The 24,239-nt window shown below is 34.9% G+C and overlaps 2 protein-coding genes across 6 annotated transcripts in view; both read left to right on the plus strand.

Annotated features, from left to right (window-relative positions):
- Positions 1-24,239, plus strand: part of RPGR (retinitis pigmentosa GTPase regulator) — a 59,603-nt gene that overhangs the window by 27,774 nt on the left and 7,590 nt on the right. For 3 of the 5 annotated variants that reach the window (XM_077146042.1, XM_077146043.1, XM_077146041.1), the window contains exons 11-14: positions 682-853; positions 10,570-10,667; positions 10,987-11,052; positions 13,389-14,345. In XM_077146042.1, coding sequence (XP_077002157.1) covers positions 682-853; positions 10,570-10,667; positions 10,987-11,052; positions 13,389-14,345 — 1,293 coding nt within the window. The remainder of the gene's footprint in view (positions 1-681; positions 854-10,569; positions 10,668-10,986; positions 11,053-13,388; positions 14,346-24,239) is intronic. The other 2 variants (XM_077146046.1, XM_077146044.1) reach the window with 1 other exon arrangement.
- Positions 14,388-24,233, plus strand: LOC143671018 (uncharacterized). Its single transcript, XM_077145985.1, has 2 exons — positions 14,388-14,589; positions 14,791-24,233. Exons 1-2 carry the CDS (start codon positions 14,388-14,390, stop codon positions 15,573-15,575), a joined length of 987 nt encoding a protein of 328 aa, XP_077002100.1. The 3' UTR covers positions 15,576-24,233.

Consider the following 24,239-nt stretch of genomic DNA (forward strand, 5'->3'; position numbering starts at 1 on the left):
ATTGACTTCTACTTTAACTTGGAGTATGTTTTTTTCTTTTAGTTATACCTCATGAATAGTGGAAGGTTATATATTATAAACTTTGAAACTTGGAAAACAAAGAAATAGGGGCTTCAATTTGAGAGAGGGGATATTTTCTCTCAATGAAATTTAGAGGTTCTCCTGGCTTTAAAAATCTGTTTCAAAACAATAAACATTTTTTTAAAAATTTTAATATCAGAAAAAGTCAAACATTTTTTAAAGGAGACATTCCTCTTTAAAAATTACTTTAAGTTCCAAAATGTATTACTTTTGATGTAAAAAGGTTAAGATTGGTATTTTATTGTGGGAAAGTATATATAGAACAATTGGGAAATGTCCCATCAATGCTTTATTGTTTTTTTATATCTCATGAGTATTTTTTTGTTTCTCAGGAAGGGCAGAGAAAAAACACAAATGCGCTTTTTCCCATCACGTGAAAAACAGGCTTCCAAATTGATAATTTAGACCAACATCTAAGATATAGAGACAACAGAACAAAACATGTTTGAGCCCTTGGGGATTATTACAAAGTAAATATTGTTGAGCTTGGGCAGACTTTGCAGTCATTCTTTTAAATATTTTTAGCAACAGCAGGGTAGTTTATGTCAAAAGTACATACATATATAATTTAACAGTTTATTTAATGTATTTATTTTACAGGAAAAATCCCCAGAGTATCCTCGAATGACACGAACACTACCTCCAATAGAAGGGACTCCTGTACCACCTGTTTGTTTTTCTCCCAGTTTAGTCCCTTACCGTTTGTCTACAAGTAACTTTCTGGGGAGAGCCATATTTGGAAAGGATGGCCCCAGGCACTCAGTGGAGCCAGGTAACAGTTAGTACACTGCCTGCTAACAGAAATGTGTCTGTTACTCCTATTGATTTTATGCTTATCTTAAGATGTTTTCTCTAATTAAATTGTTTGTTTACCAGTTAAAGACTGACACTTTTTATTTGAACTTAAATCCAGCATTACCCCCAAAATAGAAAGCCTTATCAGTGACCCTAAGAGTACCATGTAACAATGGAATGTATAACTTACATAGTACCTTCTCTTATGAAGCAACTCCATGAAGTAGGTATGAGTTATAGTCATCATTTCACAGATAAGAAAACCAAGGCTTGAAGAGATTCAGTGACTTGCCCAAGTCACTTAGTTTAGAAATGACATGAACAGGATTGGAATGTAGGTGCTCTGCGTATTATGTTGCACTGTGTATTTAGACACTATTACATAGTGGTTAAGAGCATAGACTGATGTGGAGTCAAATCCAACTCTGACGTTTATTAACTGTGTGATTGACCTCAGTAAAGTTACTTGATCTCTTAGTTTCCTTATCTTTAAATTGGGCTTAATTATACCTATTTCAGAGAGTAAGTGTGAGGATTAAATGAAATTAGGCATATATAATATTTGCATTGAGCTTAACACCTCTAGGAACCCATTAATTAATCTAATATAGTTAATATAATATAATAATGTAATATAATAAATACTATTAACATCTATCTCACTGCCTATGTTGTACTGCCTATTAGATACAGATTTCATGTTTTGAAGTGTAATCCCAGCTCTTTAACTATATACCTACACTTAATAAATTTGTTTACAGATATTTATGTATCTTAGAAGCATATGCATTACTGCAGGGCATGTGCTTGAATGATAAGGGTAGAACAATTAAACCAGGACCAGGAGAGCAGAGTAAGAAGTGGGTTTGAAATTAAAAAGATACTCTGGAAAAAAATTAAAAAAAGATAATCTGGGCACCAGGGTTTCATAACCATGCTGCAGGTAACTTTTAATGTCTTTGGGATTAGGGACCTAGGCAAAAAATTGAGGTATTAAAAGATCAGAAACTCAGACAAGAATTGTGGGCCATATGAATGGAATAGTATCTATAACTAGGACTTGATTATGAACCAGTTTCTTGCATCTGACCCACAACTTCTATATGTTTCCCTTTGAAATTGGACTCAGTGTCTAATGGTGTTCTTCAACCCTGCATAAAGAAACATAGATTCTGATAGGAGGTGTATACAAGGAAAAGAGAAGTTTATGGTTCGGGGGAAATTGTTTCCCACTTCAAGAGATTCAAATGTGAAAGTACACCTAATTTTGTAGCTAGATCAAAAGGAAAGGACATCCCTTATCTTTTTGTGATTGCCTGCTAAAGCTCTCTTAATAAAAAGTATTTTGAAAGTTGTATCCAACTTTATAATGTTGAATAATGTGACTTTTATTTATATCATTAGCAGATTTCAGTGTTTATGATGTAAAATTATTTACCCTGGGCTCCCTTACCAAATTTTTTGGCAAAATGAATAAACCTCACCTTTCAGATGGTGAAGTGAAAAGTAGACTATGCCAGATTACCTAACTCTTTCAGTTATCATTCAAACCCGAAAATAGAAGCAGCAGATTACCTCATCTATTCTTTTCTTTTTTGCATGGGCAGGCACTGGGAATCGAACCCAGTTCTCCAGCATGGCAGGCTAAAATAGAACTCTGCCTGCTGAGCCAACATGACTCGCCCCATCTATTCATTTTTTATGTACCAGTGATAGATCAAATAAAATAGAAATAAAAAATAATTCAAATTTACAGAAAAGTTTCAAGAATTAAGTATGAGAAATTTCTACGTACTCTTTACCCTGATTCACTAACTGCTTACATTTTGTTCATGTATCATTACACACACACACACACACACACACACACACACAAATTCTATTTATGAACCATATAAAAGTACGTTGGAAACATGATGCCTGTTTACCTCTAAATCCTTCAGTGTGTATTTTCTAAGGAAAAGGATATTCTCATATGTAACCACAGAACAATTATCAAAATCAGAAACTTTAACATTGATATAATACTATTTCTAATCCACAATTCATATTCAAATTTTGCTTATCGCAATAGTATCCTTTTTAGCAAACAAATTTTTCTTGATTCAGGATCATCCATTACATTCAATTGTCTTTTCTCTTTAGTCTCCCTTAATCTTTAACCTTTAGTCTCCTTTAACTCATCTCTCAGAATAACTCCATAGTCTGTCTTTGCTTTTCTTGGCCTTAACATTTTTTAATGTGTTATTTTGGGTATGTCTGATGTGTTCACGATTAGACTCAGGTTATGCATTTTTGGCAGGAATACCACTGAAGTGATGTATCCTTAATTCATGAGATATGTTTGTTCCAATATTGTTGATGTTAACTTTAATAACTTGGTGAAGGTAGTATCCACCACGTTCCTCCACTGTAAAGTTACTGTTTTTCCCATTGTAATGAAGTAATTTGTGAGGTCAAGGTGGTTGACACCATTGTTCAGGTCATGTATTTCCTTCTTAAATTGTGTCTAGTTCTGCCAGTTTTAAAGAGGCATGTGAAAATTTTCGACTTGATTGTGAATTTATTTATTTCTCCCTTTAGTTCTATTAGTTTTTGCTTCAAGTATTTTGAAGTTTTTTTTTTCAGTGCGTACACATTTCTGATTATTGCATCTTCCTGATGGCTATCATTATGAAATGTCCCTCTAATCTCTGTTAATGTTCCTGAAGTCTGTTTTGTCTGATATTAATATTAATAAGCTTTCTTCTGTTTATTGTTTGCATTTTTCCATCATTATATTTTCATCCTACTTTTCCTTTATATTTAATGTGCATTTCTTATAGAGAACGTACAATTGGATCAGTATTTATTATCCTGTCTGACAGTCTTTGAATAGGAATATTTAGGGCATTGATAGTTAATGCAGTCATTGGTGTAGTTGGATTTAGTTGTGGCATTTTACTACTTGATTTCTATGTATTTTTTGTTTCTCTATTCCTCCTTTCCTGCCTTTTCTCTTTTCTTTTTTTCTTATTTATTGGTTAATACAACATCTCTTACTATTCCGTTTTTAATTTCCTTTTTTGGCTTTTTAGCTAAGCCTCTTTTATTTTTTAAATAATTGCTCTTGGAATTATAATATGCATCCATAATTTACATCACATAAAATAGAAGAAACTTGAGACAGTTTAACTCCTTTTACCTTTCTCTTTGTCCCTTATTTTTGTTCGGTGTTTGTATGTTATATCTCTATATGTTAAACATCCCACAACACAGTGTTACAAAGTCTCCTTTTTTTTTTAATTAGAGAAATTGTGAGTTCACAAAATAATCCTGCATAAACCACAGGATTCCCATGCACCTGTCCACCACCAACGCCTTGCATTGGTGTAGAATATTTACTATTGATGATAGCCCTTCTTTATAGTTATACTATTTTTTAACAGTAGTTGCTTTGTTACAATTGATGAAAGATTATTAAAACAGTTGTATCTAATGTCCATTATTTACATTAGATGTATCTTTTTTTCCCATATACCACTGTTACCACCTTGTATTAGTATCATAATTTCATTATAACCCCTGGAAAAACAGTCTTATGCTTTAACTGTTAACTATAGTTCATTGTCTATAATACGGTTCACTGTGCTGTACAGTCCTGTTTTATCTTTTAATTGTTATTCTAGTAATATATGCATCCTAAAGTTTCCTCTTTACATCCTAAAGTACTCAGCTTCCTGAAGAACTGCCAGGCTGTCTTCCACAGCAGCAGCACCATTCTACATTCCCACCAGCAGTGAATAAGCATTCCTATTTCTCCACATCCTCTCCAACAACTGTAGTTTTCTGGATTTTTTAAATAGTGGCTATTCTAGTAGTTACAAAATAATCTCTCATTGTGGTTTTGATTTGCATTTCCTGAATAGTTAGTGATGTTTGAACATGTTTTCATGCGCTTTTTAACCACTTGTATTTCCTCTTTGGAGAAATGCATACTTTAGTCTTTTGCCCATTTTTCATTTGGGTTGTTTGTCTTTATTGTTGAGTTATAGAATTTTATATATCCTGAATATTGAACCCTTATCAGATATATGGTTTCCAAATATTTTTTCCCACAAAGTAGGTTGGCTTTTCACTTTCTTGACAAAGACCTTTAATGCCCATAAGCTTTTAATTTTGAGGAGGTCCCATTCATTTATTTTTTCTTTTATTGCTTGTACTTCAGGTGTAAAGTCCTAAGAAACCATTGCCTACCACAGTATCTTGAAGATGCTTCCCTATATTTTCTTCTGTGAGTTTGATAGTCTTGGTTCTTATATTTAGGCCTTTGATCCATTTTGAGTTAATTTTTATATGTCTTGTGAGATAGGGATCTCTTTTCATTCTTTTGCATTTGGATATCCGGTTCTCCCAGCACCTTTGGTTGAATAGACTAATCTTACCCAGTTGTATGTGCTTGGTAGCCTTGTCAAATATTAATTAACCATAGATATGACGGTCTATTTCTGAATTCTCAGTTTGATTCCATTGGTCAGTATAGTTATCTTTATGCCAATACCATGCTGTTTTGGCCACTATAGCTTTGTAATTTGCTTTAAAGTCATAAAGTATGAGTTTTCCAATTTTGTTCTTCTTTTTCAAGATTTTTTTTCCTATTAAGGGCCCCCCCTTACCTTTCTAAATAAATTTAATAATTAGCTTTTCCATTTCTGCAAAATAGCCTGTTGAATCTGTAAATCAATTTTGGTAGAATAGACATCTTAATGATATTAGTCTTCCAACCCATGGGCACAGAATGTCCATTAATTTAGGTCTTCTTTGATTTCTTTTAGCAGTATTTTGTAATTTTCTGTATACAAGTCCTTTAGGTCCTTGGTTAAATTTATTCCTAGATATTTGATTTTTTCAGTTGATCTTGTAAATGGATTTTTTTTCTTGATTTCCTCCTCAGATTGCTCACTACTACTGTTTGGAAACACTACTGATTTTGCACATTTATCTTGTATTGTGACCCTTTGCTGAACTCATTTATTAGCGTTAGTACCTTTGTTGTAGATTTTTCAGGACTTCCTATGTATAGGATCATGCCATCTGCAAATTGTGAAAATTTTACTTCTTTCCAATTTGGATACCTTTTATTTCTTTTTCTTGCCTTACTGTTATAGCTAGAACTTCTAGCACAATGTTGAATTATCACAGAGCATCCTTGTCTTGTTCCAGATCCTAGAACAGTGTTTCACCATGAGTATGTTATCAGCTATCCATTTTTCAAGTATGCTCTTCATCGTGTTGAAGCAGTTTCCTTTTATTCCTGTTTTTTGAAGTGTTTTGAAAGGATGCTGAGTTTTGTCAAATGCCTTTTCTGCATCAATTGATATAACCATGTGGTTTTCTCCCTTCAATTTGTTAATGTGGTATATTACATTAATTAATTTAATTGTGTTGAACCACCTTTGTATACGTAAAATAAAACCCACTTAATCATGGTGTATAATTCCTTTAATGTGCTGTTGGATTCAATTTGCAAATATTTTGTTGAGGATTTTTGCATCTATATTCATTAGAGAAATTGGTCTGTAACTTTTTTTACTTGTATTGTCTTTATCTGGCTTGGTATTAGGGTGATGTTGGCCTCATAAAATGAGTGAGGTAATGTTCTCTTTTCTTCGGTATTTTGGAAGAGTTAGAGCAGGATTGGTATTAATTCTTACTGGAATGATTGGTGGAATTCACCTTTGAGGCCATCTGGTCCTGGGCTTTTCTTTGTTGGAAAGTTTTTGATGACTGTTGAGTTCAATCTCTTTACTTCTGATTGCTCTATTGAGGTCTTCGATTTCCTCTAGATTTGGTGTAGTTGTTCATGTGTTTCTAGAAATTTTTCCATTTCATCTAAGTTGTCCCTGAAGGTCGGTTTCTCCCTCTTGTCTAGGGCTTTATTTTTGCTTGGCCTTATGTTAAGGCTCTTCTTTCTTACTTAGTCCACCTTATTCCTTACCTTTAGAATAGTCCATATTTTAACTCATCAGATTTTTTTTTAGCACTTCATTTGATTCTTTCCCTGGATATGTGGTACAATTTTTAAGGTTGCACTTTTTGTGTAGTTGTTTTACCCCCAGGAGAAAGCTACCTTTCCTCTGCTGCTTTTCTGGGAATCTTGATATGTTCTGTTTGCTTTTATTTTGTCTCTGTAGTTTTTTACACTCTTCATTGTTTGTAGCTACTTTTACCTGGAGGGCAAATTCTGGGAGGAGGGTCACCCAGGAGAAGACTTTCCCAAGTCCATATTTCTCAGTCAAAGCAGAGCCAAGGACCCACAAAGGAGGCAAGACTGGCTCCAAAGTACCCTGGGAAGCAGGTCAGAAAAGACACGTAAAGCTTTCCTGGCCTGCACAGCAGATGGCACCCTTCAGCAAACTTGCCTGTAGCCTATAAAGAGGTACCCTGTTTTTAAACCTCCATGGCTTCCTCCTCTGCCGCCACTTTGGCCTGGAACTGGCTTTAACAGCAGCCCAGGACTGATCAAGAGCCTTGTTCTGTGCTTGGCAGCGATACCCCCAGTTCTCGGGGAAGAAGATTTTTATGTCCCTTTCTAACAGCAGCAGCTAGCCAGAAGTTGGATCCCCAGGTGGCCCACAGTGAGAATGGGGGATGGGATCTGGCAGATGCCACATGGAGAGAGCTATTCACAGTTCTTTACCATAGTTTATCAGCCTCTTCCTCCCTCTCTTCCCTAGATGCTGTATAGTATTCTTCTGGACTCCACCCCAGAACAGTTGTTTCAGGTAGTCCCTGCCTATTTACTAGCTGTTTTGGAAGAGGGACTGAGTCCTGGACCCCCCTACTCTGCCATCTTCTCCAGAAGTTCCCACAACTTTGCTTTTAACAGCCATATTTCTTACATAGAATTTAAGAAAGTAATATATAGTTCTTTACATTTACCTACATAATTATAATCTTATCTTTTTCTTTATAATTATCATTATCTTTCCTTCCTCCTGTAGACCTGAGTTTCCATCTGGGTTTATTTCTCTTCATTCTTAAGAATTTCCCTTAGCATTTCTCATAATGCAGGTCAACTATCCATGAATTCTCTGATTTAATTATCTCAGGAGTCTTTTAGTTCATCTTTATTTTTGAAAGACATTTTTTTTGGAAACAGACATTGGGTTGCCTACTGTTGTTGCTGTTTTGTTTTGTTTTTTTAATTTCATCACATTGAAAATGTTATTCTGTTGTTTTCTGGCCTGCGTTGTTTCTTATGAGAGGTCTCTCCTTCTGGGATTTCAATTACACTCATGTTAGTCTGCTTGATATGGTGCCACAGGGCACTAAGGTTTTATTCATATTTTTCAATCTTATTCCTTTTCTCCTTACCAATAAATTTTAAATCCATATCTAGTAGCTGTCTATGTCATATGCATGTAGAGCACCACCTTCCCTATGGTGTGTGAATGTCCTATGGGGATTGGCTCTCTCCCGTTTAGGATCTACATTCTGTCAACTAATGACAACATCTCTATTGGTATCCCAAAGCATTGGGAAACCCTAGTGTAAACCCAGAATTTCTTGTGACATTTAATACTAATTTAATGCTTTTGATAGTTATCTATGTTTTTATTCTTAGGCTACTGTTTAAAAACATCAGCTTTTAAAGCTGCATTTCCAGGGCTCTGATCTTTTTACAAATCTTTATCTCCTAGTGTCACATAGGATCCTAGCAATTATACAGGAGGGCAAACGACAACCATACAACTATGGTTTAATAGTACTTCTAAACAGAAAGTATTTATTGAATTATCAGTGTGTGATTAACACTATACCAAATGTTAGCCAATATAGAAGAGCATAAAATGTAGTCCTTGATTCTAAGGAGTTTATTACCTATTGAAGAGAAATGGCACATAAAAGTAATAGTCAGTATGAAATGACATCATTATTTATTGATTATGTACCAAGCAGACAGGATATACCAAGGGTAGGCTGGTATCTATAAGCCTTTAAGAAGCTTTTTAAGAAGTAGACTCTGCAACACCTGGCGTGATGCCATATTGATGGGTGTGGATATCTTTTCTTGTTGCCATAACCCTAATTCAAATACAGACCACTCTGTTGTTTGAGCACCACCTTTATGTTATGTTCCAAACACTATCTAAGCAGTATGGATCAACAGTGAGCAAAATGGTTATAATCCCTGCTCTCATGATGCTTATGGTATAGTTGGGGAGACTGAAAAAAAAGAAACAGCCAAGCAAAACAACTGAAAATTGTAAAATTTTCTATGAAGCAAATAATAATGGGCTATGTAGTTTATAATGGAAGGAAAGAGGTCAGAGAAGGTCTTGCTGAAAAGTTGGCATTTAAGCTAAAACATAAAAGATGAAAGAGATAGCCATGAAAAAAGGAGAGGGTCTATGCATTCCAGGCAAAGGGAATAATATGCTCAAAAGTTTAGTGGCAGTTTACAAGTACAAGAAAGACCAGTAGGGCTAGAGAAGGAGGAACACTGTAGAGCAACTTGATGTTGGAGAGAGAGATAAGGAAAGATTATTGTGATGTGTTCCAATCTAAATCTAATTTATATTGTAAGAAAATCACTTCTGCCTCTTGATTTTGGGAGGTCAGGGTAGAAGTAGGAAGAATACTTAGGAACCTTTTTGCAAGAGATGATTGTATCTGGACGAAAATGTTTACATTGGAATTGAAGAGAAGCAGGCAGATTTGAGATACATTTTAGGTATATAGCTAACTGGACTTGCTAAACTGATTAATGGATTGCACATGGATGTAGTAAAGGGAAAAATATAGGCAAGAAGATGGTTGACAAGAATTGAGCTTGAGATACATGTGAGACATCTAAGTGGAAATATCAAGCAGGTGATTAGAAATGCAAGCCTAGAATTCCAAAGAGAAGTATGGGCTAAATATATTAATTTGGAATTTCTCGACATAGACATGGTGTTTAAAATCCATGGAATTTGGTGGAATCACCTACTAGAGAGTAGTGGCAAAAGAGAAGAGGGCCTGCGATGTAGCCCTGAGAATATCTAACATTTAGAGTGTAGAGAAGGAAATACCAGCAGAAACCTTCTTCTGTCTGGTCAGCCAGTTATATAGGAGGAGGGAAGACTTGGCTGGGCTAGAGAATCTGTTTCCAAGTTCAGTAATGTAGTTATTGGTAGGAGACTTCCCTTTCTCACCACATGGGCCTCTTCATAGGGATGCTCACAAGATGGCTTCCCCTGGAGCAAGTGATTCAAGAGAGAAAGTGAGTGACCAAGTCAGAAGCTGCAATGATGAAACAATCATTTCTGCTTTATTTTATGAGCCATACAGGCCAGCCTGTTCAGATACGTAAGAAAACTACCAGGGTATGAATACCAGGAGACGTAGGACACTGGGGCCCATTGTGGAGGCTGGCTATCAGTGCTCCATAGCTAGGTAGTATTTATCCCGGAGGAATAGTGTTTGCCTGTTTATGTGAATGAAACAGTTGTTGTCTCTAATTGGTGTCAAAGTTTTTCAGCTCTCAAAAAGAGATTTTTAAAACCTGTTATCACTGTGAATGAACTCTGTCAAATTCCTCTGACAAGATGGATCTTTGGTAAAATTATACCTGTACTTTAAATTTGGGAATAATTTCTGTTTTCTGTTTAGTTGCTTTTTACTTTTCAATTAAAATCTGGTTTTCCTTTTTCTCTTTTAATCATTCAGATTATTTTCAAGATGAAATGACTAAAGAGAAAGAAACAGATACTTCTTCAGCAACAGATTCAGAAAGCCTTGGAGAAACTACTGATGTTTTAAATATGGTAAAGACTTCTTGTCTGTCTGTCTGGGCAAATTTGAGTTTTAGTTGTCATGTGTTCATGTGTGTATTTTCTTTAATTTTATATGCATGAAAGGCTTTTTTGTGTCATTTTGTTTTTTTAAACCAACGTTATTGAGCTATAGTTTACATATTATAAAATTCATTTCGGTCTTCACATAATCAGATTGGCAATTGAGAATTAATTACTTTATTATCTAAACAGTTGTATTGATTTTATTTTTATATGTATTTAGAATATATAGGTTTATAATAATATATTCTTTATCATTTTTAGAACACATATTTTTTATTTATTTCAGACACACATGATGAGCCTGAATTCCAATGACAAGTCATTAAAATTATCACCAGTTCAAAAACAAAAGGTATAATATTGAGAATTATTTTTCATGATGGTGGGTAAGAACAGTTTACGTTTTCTTTTTTTCTTGGAAGGTTTCTGGAAAAAACACAAGAAAGGTAAGCAGGTACTTACTTTAGCATTTAAAAGAGAGAAATACTATGTAGATGACCTCCATTTGACTTGTTCTTTTGGTATGTATGTAACAACAGTGATAGAATTTCATTGCTGAAATTTGCTTTTTAGGGTCATTAATTTAAGTCCTGTTAGCTGTGCTCTCTTGCTATCAAGACAATAGGTTATTATTGCAGTTCTTAGGTAGAGGAAGAAGCTACCATTTATGAGTGGCTCCCTGACTTTGGTTTAGTATGACTTTGTAAAAGTTACTATGCTGACATTACTGAGTGATATTAAGCTCTTTTCTAGGTTTAATTTTTTTTTATTTTAGTGAAAATATTTTATAGTTGTCTTTCTAGTGTTTGGATTGGGCTTTAGTTTGTTAAGGAATTGGAAGCACACCAAAAAAATTAAAATAACATTTGAAAATTAGTCTAAGACTGTTCATGGATGTGAAAGCGAGACCTTTACTGCATAGCAAGAGGGAAAAAAGTAGAGTGTGGTTTTTACAAACCCTGCAAGGAGAAATTCCTGCCCTGAAATACTTTGCTTTTCCTGGTTAATGACCAGAGGGATGAAAGAATGAGGAGCTTGGGGATTCGGAAAATAAACTGGAGAAAAGGTAAATTGAAGGAAGAAGGTTATAGAAAACAACTTATATTTCTAGTACCTTTTCTACATTGTTAAATTAAAATGCTTATGCATTGAAACCACTGAAATTCCAGAGAAGCTTGCTAAATTTTAAAAATTTAGAGCAAAGCCTCATTTTTTCTTTCATATCTTTCAGAGAGGCGTGGTGATTAACCACACCCCTTTGAATATGGGAGAGCTGTTCTTCTAACATAGTTCTGAGTGCTTAGTGAATGTCGACTGACTATACTAACTTATTTATTGACTACTACACTTCCAAGCACACATCTTCCCTGTGTCTTTCTTTCCTTTTCTCATAGACTCTGGGCTTTGCCTTTTGTGTGCTGCTTTGTTGTTGTAGGGAAAGAAAGGCACATCCGTTTAGAAATAAGAAATTCTGGTGACTGGAATTGTCTTTCTTAGGGCTCTTGAAAGAGTCATGACTTTTTAAAGAACAAGGATCTAGAACAAATAAAACATTTTTCAAAGGAAAGCACTTCCTTTTAAACCAATATAGATCTCATACTTCACATAATACTTTTAAGTAGAGGCCCTACCAGGCCTACTTTACTGAATAAAAAAAGATTCATTATATTATTTATATATTTTAGCTTGTGAATGTTTTAATGGGTTCTGTTTTAATAATCCTTTTAACAAAAAATGAACCTCTTCCTAGGCCTAGCACTCATCGTGATTTATAAAATTTGATTTAATGAGGTTTTACTATCCAGAAACCCAAATTCATTGAATATTTGAATCCATTAGCTTGTAAGATTATGTCAACAATTTGATTTTGTCTTATTTTGTCCAACAAGAAATTAAATTCATATTGTTAATGTGTTAGTCAAATCCCAATGCTTAATTTTACAGTTTTCGTAAAAATCTTACATTTTACCTTGAGTATTTTTTCATATATGCAAATTGTTATTTTTTTAACAATAAATTAAAAGGAAGCAGATCAGAAACTTGAAAGCTCATTATCAAATTTTGTTTTTAAGACAAAAACATATTCATTATTATTTAATATATTGAAAAAAAGGATTTCATTTTTCATTTCCATTTTTCCCTCTAAAAATGAGCTATTCATTTTTCTCTCAGTTTTTCTTAATTTTCACATTTTAAGTTATCTTTAATTTTGTGAATTTCATAGAATCAATAGACAAATAAAAATTTGATAGTGAAATTGATAGGGAAGATGGAAAAAATTAAACTGACCTTGCACTGTATACAAGAGAAGTGTAAATTTTTTAACAGTATTTTTCAAAATTGGTGTGAAGATGTATTATACTTAAAGTTGATCCAGATTAGAAAGGGGACAGAGACTATATATTGATAGTACTGTGATTGATGGCAAAATTAAGGCAGCTAGTAAGAATCCAAAAGTTAAATGAATGCAGATGTGTCAGTAAATCAAAATTAGATATATCATAGACTTAGAGAGTGACGTAAATCATCCCAAAGAAAAGAAAATCTGAACAAACTGTCTGGTAAAACTGGACATTTTATTCTCCTGATAAACTGTATGGAAGTGTAAAAATCTTGGCAGGATTTTAAAATAGATAAGTTATCTTTGTGAGCTAATAGTAGTATGACAATTACTTCAAAAATTTACAGAAACAAGAAACAGTTGAGACACTGAAGAAACAGGAAGCTTATACTGAAAATGATGACAGTAATGAATATGAATACGAAGAAATGATAGAAATGAAAGAAGGGAAAACATATAGAGAACTTTTGGAAAAAGAGATGTACATGGAACAAGAAGCAGTGACTATGGAAGCATTTTCAGATGAGGACCTAGGTACTGATTCAGGCCTGGCTGGGCCTCAGGCTAACATTGATGAAGAGGGCTTGCAAAAAGAGCTATTAATACATGAAAATAAACTTGGTATTTATCAACTTGATGATAAGGAAATAGAAAAGGAAAGTGATGAAGGGCGTAGTCCCAAGGATTCTGAAGCAGAAGAAATAGTTTCAGAGAAGGAAACCACGCTGGTAGAAATGACAGGTCTGAACAATATAAGAAAAAGTGAAGAGACTATAGAAAATATTAACACATTTTTTGATGACTTGCCAAATAGAGCCGTGACTATTGAGGATGAAGAAAATAAAGATTTTTTTAAGGAAAGTATAAGTCACAAGCAAAATATGGTCTTTGACAGTGAAAGAGAATCTGTAGAGGAGCCAGAAATTTACATGGAAGGTGAAAGTGAAAGTCAGCAAGGTATAGCTGATGGATTTGAGCAGCCTGAATCAATAGAATTTAGTAATGGAGAGAGAGAGGATGATGAAGTGGAACATGACCAAAGCCTGTGGTATAGAAAATTTATTGAACAAGAAAACAAAGAGACTGAGCACAAAATATCAAAATTCATAGCAGAATATGAATTTAAAATTGATCATCTGTCAGGGATCCCAGAGGAGCAGGAAGTAGCAGAGGATTCAGAAGGAAGTGGAATAGAGCAAGAGATACAGGCACATGAGGAAAATATGGAGGTGAATGAAGGAAGAGAGGAAATAGAGGAGGAGGAGGCCGATATCCTGTCAGATGCCCTTACAGACAGAGCACAGGTGAGTGAAAGTGAGGGAAAGTCATGGGGAAGGGCAGAGGACATGCCAGAAGGTGGAGGTGACGGAAATTGTAAAGCAGGTGATTCAGGAGTGGAAGAGAGGCAGAGTGAGGAAGGAAAGGAGGAAGAGCTAGACAAAGAAGGAGTAATTAGAGAAATGGAGAGTCTGGGTGAAGGAAAGAAGGACTTAGAAGAGGAAGAGAAATGGGAAAAAGGGGATAAGGAAGAACTGGAAGAAAAGGAGAGTGAACAAAGCCATCAGGAGGAAATAAACAAAGAGACGGAGGAAGCAGAAGGGGAAGATGAGGAAAGGGAAGGGGAGAAGGAACAAAGAGAGGGGAAAGAAGAGGAGCAAGAAGGGGAGGAAGAGGAAGAAGTAGAAGACGAAGAGGAGGAAAGAGAAGAAGAGGAGGAAGGAGAGAGGAAAGAGGAAGGTGAGGGGGAAGAAGAGGAAATAGAGGGGGAAGAGGAAGAAGGTGAGGGGGGAGAGGAGGAAGGAGAGGGGGAAGAGGAGGAAGGCGAGGGGGAAGAGGAGGAAAGAGATGGGGAAGAGGAGGAAAGAGATGGGGAAGAGGAGGAAGGCGAGGGGGAAGAGGAGGAACGAGATGGGGAAGAGGAAGAAATAGAGGGGGAAGAGGAAGAAAGTGAAGGGGAAGAGGAGGAAAGAGAGGGAGAAGAGGAAGAAAGAGAGGGGGAAGAGGAAGAAAGCGAGGGGGAAGAGGAAGAAGATGAGGGGGACGAAAAAGAAGGCGGCGAGGGAGAAGAGGGAGAAAGTATGGGAGAAGAAGGAGAAGGTGAGGAGGAAGAGGAAGAAAACGAGGCGGAAGAGGAGGAAGCCGAGGAGGAAGAGGAGGAAGGGTTTTTTGAAAGGAAGGAGGGGAAAGAGTGGGAAAGGGATGGGGAAGAACACAGGAGAAAAGGAGAAGAAGAGGAAGAAAAGGAGGAAGAGAGGAAATACCAGGAAACAGGTGATAAAGAGAATGAAGGAAAGGAAGGACAGGGTGAAGTAGAACATGCAAAAAAGGTAAGAAAATTTAAAGGATTTATGAAATATGACAAAGATAGACCATATCAAAAGAAGTTTATTACTAACACAGAGGGAAAGGGGAAAAAGCATGAAACACAAAGGTCCAATACACCAATGCAGTCAAAACAACTTTTAGAAAATGGACCATCAAGTTCAGAAAAATTCTGGAATAATGTATTACCACATTATTTGAAATTAAAGTAACAAACTTTAAACTTGACCTGGTTATGCCCAACCAAATATTTGTATGCCTTGCACATAATAGGCACTCAATATATTTTATTACAGTGATTTTTGTATCATCATTATTTTATGTGTGGTAAAATAACAACTGATGCCATTTGGGTGAAGGGACAGAAGACAACGTAAGGCTCTGGTAAATTTTTGGCTTCTCTTAAACTAATATCTTGGTGCAAGTTCCCCCAAATTATAAATCAATAGCAAGCAAACATCAAAAGGTGATGTCGGGTAACGAACATTATATATTTCTCATAAAAGATAGATTTAGGAAACAGAAATCTAAGAATGTTTTGTTTGTGTATACACATGGTCCATTTTTAAATGGCATGGATCCTTGAGAGCTATAAAAACTAAATTTCTTATAAATATTTTAGCACATTGTTTTCAGGTTATGATCATAGTTTACCTACTATAGAATAATTTTATAAGAATGAATAGTATTATAAAACTAAAATGAGGAAGGCACATTTTAAAGAAGCAGGACTTTCTTTTAATTTTTTTTTTCTTCTTTACAAAAATCTACCAAGTGACAGCTGTGTTCAGAGTTTAGATCCTAATGGTGTAGTCTCCTTTAGTTAAAATGTGGGCAGATAGTAATATAATGAAATAGAGAATCACTTAAACAGTATAATCTGAAAGTGTGTAAAACTTTATTTATTGGCCACACAAAGCCACTAATTGGTCTCAGTTTTCTCATCTGTAAAATGGAGTAGATTAGATGAGATGATAACTAAAATAAAATCCCTCTAACTCATAAATTATTTCATTCTAACAGGCTGATGGTTATTTGCACAAGAAATTTTTTAAGGAAAAAAAATTGCACTTTAAGATTCAGCTCGTTTTCTATAAAATATTGTTCTTTACTTTTAGGAACCAGCATTAATGTTTCTTGTTTTCTGTAATTCTGTATTTGTGAACACTTATAACATCTGAGGTTTGTACTGTCAGAATCTTCATTTCCAGTATCTACTCTGTACCCTCAACATATTCCTCATCGACTATTCTGTATTTCTCAGTCTTCTGTTATTTGTCAGAATATTTAAAGTAAAATAAAAATCAAATATATAGTCAGTAATTGTTGGTGAAAAGGTAAACTAACATATTGAATTTTTAAGTGGCTAGATTTCTACTAGAGTAATTTCAATCTTTCCTTAAAATTTTCACTATATGTAATACAACTAGTTAGTTTGTTGTTTATTCATAGCTCCCTTTCAACTGATTTTCTTCCTCAGTCCCTTCCATATCTTGGACATTAGGATTTCTTATACTTTCTTTTCTCAAGGAGAATTTTGATATTAAACTTCCTGTGAATTTTATGCAGTTGAATCCTCTGCACAATTGATTATCTGTGAGTGAGAAAGAATATGAGGAGAAATTCTAGAATAATACAAAGCGAAGAAACTCCTAGGTGCAATTATAAATTTTATGGTAGCTGCAAGGATCATGAGTAGCTTATCTAAATTCCCCTAATTTACCAGTTATGCTGATTTGACATTGCAGTGTTCAAATTCTGCCACATTAATAAGTGTTTGTAGAATAGAATTGACACTATATATTAAGCATATCTACTGTGTTGTTATTTACTAGTGACAAATATGGCTGTTTAAGAAACAGACTTAAAATGATTAAATAAGATGGGTGACAGAATTGGAGTCCATTTAGGGTAAACCTCCGGAAAGAAGAGAAACTCTTAAACTCAAGTTACTAATTTTAAAGATATAGGCATTCACCTTCCCCTGAAGAGATGATTGGCCAACAATACTGAAATGATGCTCTGAAATGTGACCATCTCGATGTTTGAACTGGTCCAGCTATCCATTTTAAACTAGCATTTCTTATCATTTCCGTGGTCAAATTTTTGTACTCTTTTAGAAACTGCAGTTCATATATGCCTACTGTTCTGGTCAGTAGAGCACTGGCCTACTAATTTTGAGATCTAGGCTCTACTTCTGGCTTTGTGCTTTGAGCTGTATGAACTTAGACCAGTTTCTTTGCCTCTCCAGACCTCAATTTCTTCATCTGGAAAAGTATAGAATTAGAATGGGTGACCTAAATAATTCTCTAGTAAAAATCAGTTATCACATTTGTTACCAACTAGAACTCTATCCAAATCAGAATTTCTGGTATCCTTTTCCTCAGTAAAAAATTTTGAGTCTAAAAAATTTTAGTCACCAAAAAATCACTCCACCTTCCAGCTAACTACAGTTATACTAAACTTAGTTTGCCAACTTTCTGTACTCACTGTTCAGTAAATATTTACTTAATCACATATGTGGCAGGTATAGTGTCCTCTAGAAGTTAATGGAAAGGAACTTATTGTTGGTTAATGGTGGAGTCTGTAGGACTAAAAGAACTAGCTCTTGCTTGAATTTTCATGAACAAAAATTACAATATTTGTAAATCTTTTGTATATTAGGAGAAAAAGCAAAGGAAGTGTAAGAATAAGACCACCTCGTCCTTCATGAATTAATACTTGATTAAATAGATTGAAATAAATGGTTCCTTCCTTAATTGTCCCCAACTGCTGGTTGATCAAGCTTTAACTGTAGTTTATTACAGTACTATCACTGAGGGAAGTGTGAGTTGTATATGTAGCAATCAATTGAGTTACAGTTTCATTATGATGACTCTGGCAGAAAAATACTTTAAGGTAAGCTACAAAGGAGTACCACAGAAGCATCTACTGCTGATGAACAACAGCACTTGAGGTGAGTGCAATTGAAATGTTTTCAGTTATTTCATTATAGGGATAAACTTGCTAAACATATATATCAAAAAAAATGCTGCCCTGAAGGTATGTGCTGTAATTCCTTCATCCTTTCAATTGTGACATGTAAATGTGATATTGTATGTCCAGTTCCTGACACATAACTTAATATTTGCTCTATGTTACTTTTTCAACAAATATTTAATTACTAAGCACCAAAAAAAGAAAAGAACAGAACTTCCACAAACTAAGAAATAAGAGCAGCTTACAATCAATCTCCTGTGGCCCCCTTATCTTTCAGAGATATAGATTTCTTTTTAAAAATGCCAACTGAAAGGAGTTCCTGTGACTTTGCTTTAACTATTTCTTAATAGTACCCTTTTGTTCCCTGATACCCTTATGTCATTATCCAGGACTGCCAAAAGATTAAAAATATCATCTAACCATAGCCAATGGCTCTCCTCAGTTAATCCCCTAAATTAGTACGAAGAAAGTGGTTTGGGCCTTGGGTATTCAAAGAATAACATTTGGCTCATGATCTCAGGGAACTCTAAGGCTATTGATATAGACTGACCATAAAATTTATGAGTACAGTAGGTATGACACTTCAACTGCAGAGGAGGGTTAGGAAAGGGCTGCCCAGGAGCAAAGGGTAAAAAACTGAGTCATGAAAAGTAGAACCTAACCAGACAAAGAAGGAAGGGAAATTTTTCCAGGCTGGTGGGAATAATGAGATGGTTTGGTGTCACTGCCACCTATAGTATAGAATATACCTAGAGAGACAAAGCACCTTATATGTTTGTAAAACATGTTAAACAAAATGACTGAGATAATCACACTTGGGTTTTTGTAAGATCATTCTGGTAGCAGTATGCAGAGTGGATCAGAAGGGAAGAGGACCAGAGGCAGGGATACCAGTTAGGAAGCAGTTATAGTAGACCAGGCGAGGAATGATGAGGGTCTGGACTGTGACAATGGGAATGAAGATATGGGGACATTTATTATCAAGAGAGATTGAGAGAGAGAATCAAAAGAATTAGTAAATACATCTAGTTGGGAAGGAGGGTAAGGTCCAAGATTTTCTTGTTTCTGGACTAGAGAACTGAGTGGAAATAGTGCCATTCACTAAGATTGAGAGTAGAGGAGTAGGAGCAGGGTTGGGAGGTGGTTTTGGACATACTGATTATAGATTGTCTCCAGGAGATGTTCAGTAGGCAGATACATGTAGAGTCTGGAGTTCAGGGGAGATTGCTGATCAGCAGCAGCTTATAGAGATAGTTAAAACCATGGATTTGAATGAGGTAGCATTTATAGTGTGAAAAGATAATAGAGCTGAAGACGGAACAAGGAAACATCAGTAGGTTAGGGGGAGGTTGAGAGGGAAGACTGGGAAGGAGATGCAGTAAGGAATACTTAATAGGAAAAAGAGGTGCCATCCAAACCAAGGAAGAAGTTTCAAAGAGGAAGGAGTGGTCTGCTTGGAGAAAGGTGAGTGGCGGGCCAGGGGCAGAATCCACATTGCCATGAAAGAATAGAAGAAATTCTATTTGTAGAGAAATAGAAGCAAAACTAGACCTTGAAAAGTAAATATCAGATAGAATACCAGACATGTATATTTCTGAATTTAGAAGGAGATATAAATTCCAGAGACTATGGTATTCCAGAATGAAATCCTAAATTTTTATTTGCTATTAATATATACAGTGGTACATAAGAATAGGATCTTATTGAAGTGAGCTTACCAACAGAAGTAAGAATCTGCAATTTTTAAATATCAATGGGGGAAAACAACTACAGCAGCCATTAAGATCTCCAAATTATTTGGGTAAGGGGAACAGAGTATGGGCTCTGGAGTCCAGTAAGACCTGAACTCAAGTCCCAGCGCTCCACTGATTAGCTATGTGAAATCTGGAACAGGTTTTTTAACCTCTCTGAGTCTCATTTTCTTCTTTTAATAAAGGGGTCTTTTGATGATTAAATTAGGCAACGTAGGCGACATGTCACCAGTACTCAACAAATAGTAACCTGTATCATGTAATTATCATTTCTGGAGAGATCATACCAAGCCAGGTACAAAGTGACACTCATGCATGAATCGTCACATCATTGACTGCTGTGCATGAATTTAGTTTAGTGAACCTAACTCTTGTTTAAATACAGCGTAATAACAAAAAATTGGCTTATGGAAATAGATCTCTGGAAGAAAGAGGAATACAGTAATGGAGACCCTCATGTATGAGGTGGAGTGAAATTCTGTTACACAGCATGCATGGATCAAATAATGCCCCTCAATATTTGAAGCATAATGAAAGGCTAATCACACTCATATAGTTAACCTAAAATTTAGGTGTTAGTGCTATCATTGAACAAAGGATTTCCTTTCTATGTCCTAACATTTTTATCAAAATTAATAAAAAATAATTAACACCGAAAGTATAATCATGTATCCTGCATTTATTCAAAGTAGAGGAGGAAAATACATTTTCTAAAGGAAAATAGTAAATCTGAGAATGAGACTAAAATGCCCCCTAGCAAGATGCTCTGTACTCTGAATATTACACGCATTTTTTGCATGTCTGCTTAACAGAGTCAAAATGGAGTATATTCAGACGTGAAAATACAAGATTAGAAATGAAGTCGGCAATTGGTATATAGAAAGAAGGAAAGGCATGGGGATTATTAAGTAGTGCCATTGGAAGCCAAAAATTTGGAGGTTACAACTGGCAACCCATGAGTGCAGTCTAGCCTGCAGACTTTTGTTTGGTATACACAGTGATTTCTTGCAGTCAGCTACCAACATTGAAATATCAAGAGATTTTACATTTTAAAAACTGTATTTTGAACTTTTCTTGAGAAACCTGAACATCTGGCAGCACCGCACTCTTATGTCAGCACTGGCCTAAAGCTGAGGTGAGGCTGCCCCTCCTATTCGCTGCAGTCCCCAGTCCTCCTTCTGATTGGCACCCAGCCTTCTACCAAGCCCCTTCTAGCCATTTCACATCCCCCCAGAGTAACTATCATGATGAATTCTAACAGCAATCTCTAGTTCTTAAAGCATGTAATGTAATTGTATTCTTGAGCAAACTAAAACCTCACAATATTTCTTGATATGTCTCATAAGAAATATAAAACCTGTTGTCCTGGACCAGACCAAAGACTGCCACACAAAGTGTTATATCCGAACAGTGAAATAAGGAGTCCTTTTGTGGGAAGTAAGGCCTAGTCACTTCTTTAATGTGGACCTAACACTAGACGCATTCTTGATTGTTCCATACTACCCTATTATATCTTCTTATGGTTCCAGTGCCAAGAAAGTATTTAAACTTTACCCTTTCTTTTTATAAAATGACAGTATTCTGCCAACCTCTCCTAAATTGTTTCAGTTTGAAGGTAAGTGCTTTATGTGATTAAAGTAGTTGTTGTCCAGATGTGTAAAAATAAATTTTAAATGTGCTTAATAAGTGCAGAGTGCTACAACTGATGATGGTAATTCTAGTGAAAACAATTTTCTATAGCCTTCTCAAATTTAGAAAATAATAGAACTCTGACTGTTCTTCATGATTATAGATTTTCTTAGAGTTAATTCTTGAAGTTGTAACTCATTATAAAAGAGATGAGTATTTTGCTAATTTCTAAAATAAGGTAAAACTCCTAAATTCCTTTTTATAGTATCATATTATTCCTTGGTTATATTAATATTCAAGTTAACAAGCACAATTGGAGTTAATCCAGGTGCTAAATTAGCTGAAATCTCCAAGTAATTGAGGGCTATGCCATGAACATAGCTTACCGTGAACTTCCCTCTGTCAGATAGAGGGGCATAGTCTGAAATTCTGTCAGGGAGCACTGTTCTTTCTACTTGGCTTTTCATTTACATACATTTGCGGATATGCCTATTTTAAGATTTATCATAAATCTAGTAATTTTTCCCATTTCCTTTAAAAGTAAATTTGTTTCTGATAATTTTTTTTTAACTTTTTTTATTAATTAAAAAAATTAGCAAACAAAACATTAAGATATCATTCCATTCTACATATAAATCAGTAATTCTTAATATCATCACATAGTTGCATTTTCATCATTTCTTAGAACTTTTGCATCGATTTAGAAAAAGAAATAAAAGACAACAGAAAAAGAAATAAAACGATAATAGAGGAAAAAAAGATTATACATACCATATCCCTTACCCCGCGCTTTCATTTACCACTAGCATTTCAAACTAAATTTATTTTAACATTTGTTCCCCCCTATTATTTATCTTTATTCCATATTTTCTACTCTTCTGTTGATATAGTAACTAAAAGGAGCATCAGACACAAGGTTTTCACATTCACAGAGTCTCATTGTGAAAGCTATATCATTATTCAATCATCATCAAGAATGTTTCTGATAATTTTAACAACACATAATTTACATCTACCTAGACACAAAATGATACAATACAAGTGGCTTAGAGGGAAACATCATGCAAAAAAGAGAAAGCTTTAGAAGTTCTTGGTAAATGGTAGCTGCCATGTGGTTAACGCTATCCAACCTAACCATGCAGTACATCCTTTGATAGAGCTATCTGCCCCGATATCGTGTTCTCCTTCCCCCAAATCCCTCCTTCCACTCACCCCTCTTCTATACACAGCTTCATGACCTTTGGAAACCTAGGTCAAAACCTTCCAAAGTAACGTCTCAAACTTTTTTTTAAACCTCAGGGTTTCACTTACAGATTGCCTATCCTCAGTGGAAATGCCACTGGCCTGAAGATGCTACTTGTCTTTATTAGTAAGGTGAAAAATATAAAAATATCCTTTCCCTGGCCTGAAATTTCACATTTCTTTTGTTTTTTGCAAAGAGTGTGATTTAATTATTAGAGGCATTGTTTTCAAACCACCCACTAAACATCTTGTTGGCTTTCAGGCTTTATCCTTGGCCAAACAACTACTAGGAAGCTGACTATGAAAAGGTTGTAATAGAGTTCAAAAAGAAATAAAGGTCTGTAGCAAATATTGCCAGGGTGAACTTTGTAAAAATGTTATTCGAGGTAGTAGAAGGCACTGTTTACTACCTCACCTAATTTAGAAGCTGTTATACCTTTAGTGAAGCATATGAATAAAAAGCATAGGGGGAAAATCTAATAATGGGCCTAATCACCTAATGACAAATAATAAGCAGTATTCTGCCCAAAATATGAAACGGCAAAAAAAAAAAAAAATCTCTGCATAGAATAAAGGATGAAACTAATATTTTCTGCCTATACTTCATAAGCATTACATGATTTACTATCAGTCTGTGACATGCAAAGACAGACTGTATTTTTTTTATTTGGATTAGCTGGTCAGGAGTCAGATGGACCAAATTCTGCCTCTTGGTTTGGTTTTCCCACTGTTTTAGATCACTAAGAGCAAACTGTTTAAACTCTATGTGTCCCTTTATAATTTTCCTGAAATATAAATAACTAAACTTACCTTTCTCTTTTTGTGAATATCAGTGAATTAGTACTTCTTGTTAAGTAATTCTAAATCACTATGCTTTAAAAAATGAACTTATTATGTATATATGATTATGTTAAATGCCACTATAGATAGATATAGTTGTTGGTGTTTTTAACTTCTTTCAAGTTTAAAAGCAGCCTTTTGAGACACTCAGGAAAGCATTTTTTTCCATTTTAACCTTGCCATAGGTACTGATAGAATTTTGGAAATCCTAGTCATTTGAAAATGTTGAAATAGAGCAGCGTGCATAAAATCCTTATTAATATAATAACTTGATATTCAGCATAGGTTATGCAGTATTTTATTTCTTTGGCTTCAGTATTTACATTAATATTCTACATGTTCCTTGAGATGGTATAAATTGTTCCTGACAGTAATACCAAGTTTCTACTTTTAAAAAAGTAAATCTTACTCTTCCCTGATGATCAATTTTGTCAC

The sequence above is a fragment of the Tamandua tetradactyla genome, chromosome X (genome assembly GCF_023851605.1).
Source record: "Tamandua tetradactyla isolate mTamTet1 chromosome X, mTamTet1.pri, whole genome shotgun sequence".
NCBI classification, from domain to species: Eukaryota; Metazoa; Chordata; class Mammalia; order Pilosa; family Myrmecophagidae; genus Tamandua; species Tamandua tetradactyla.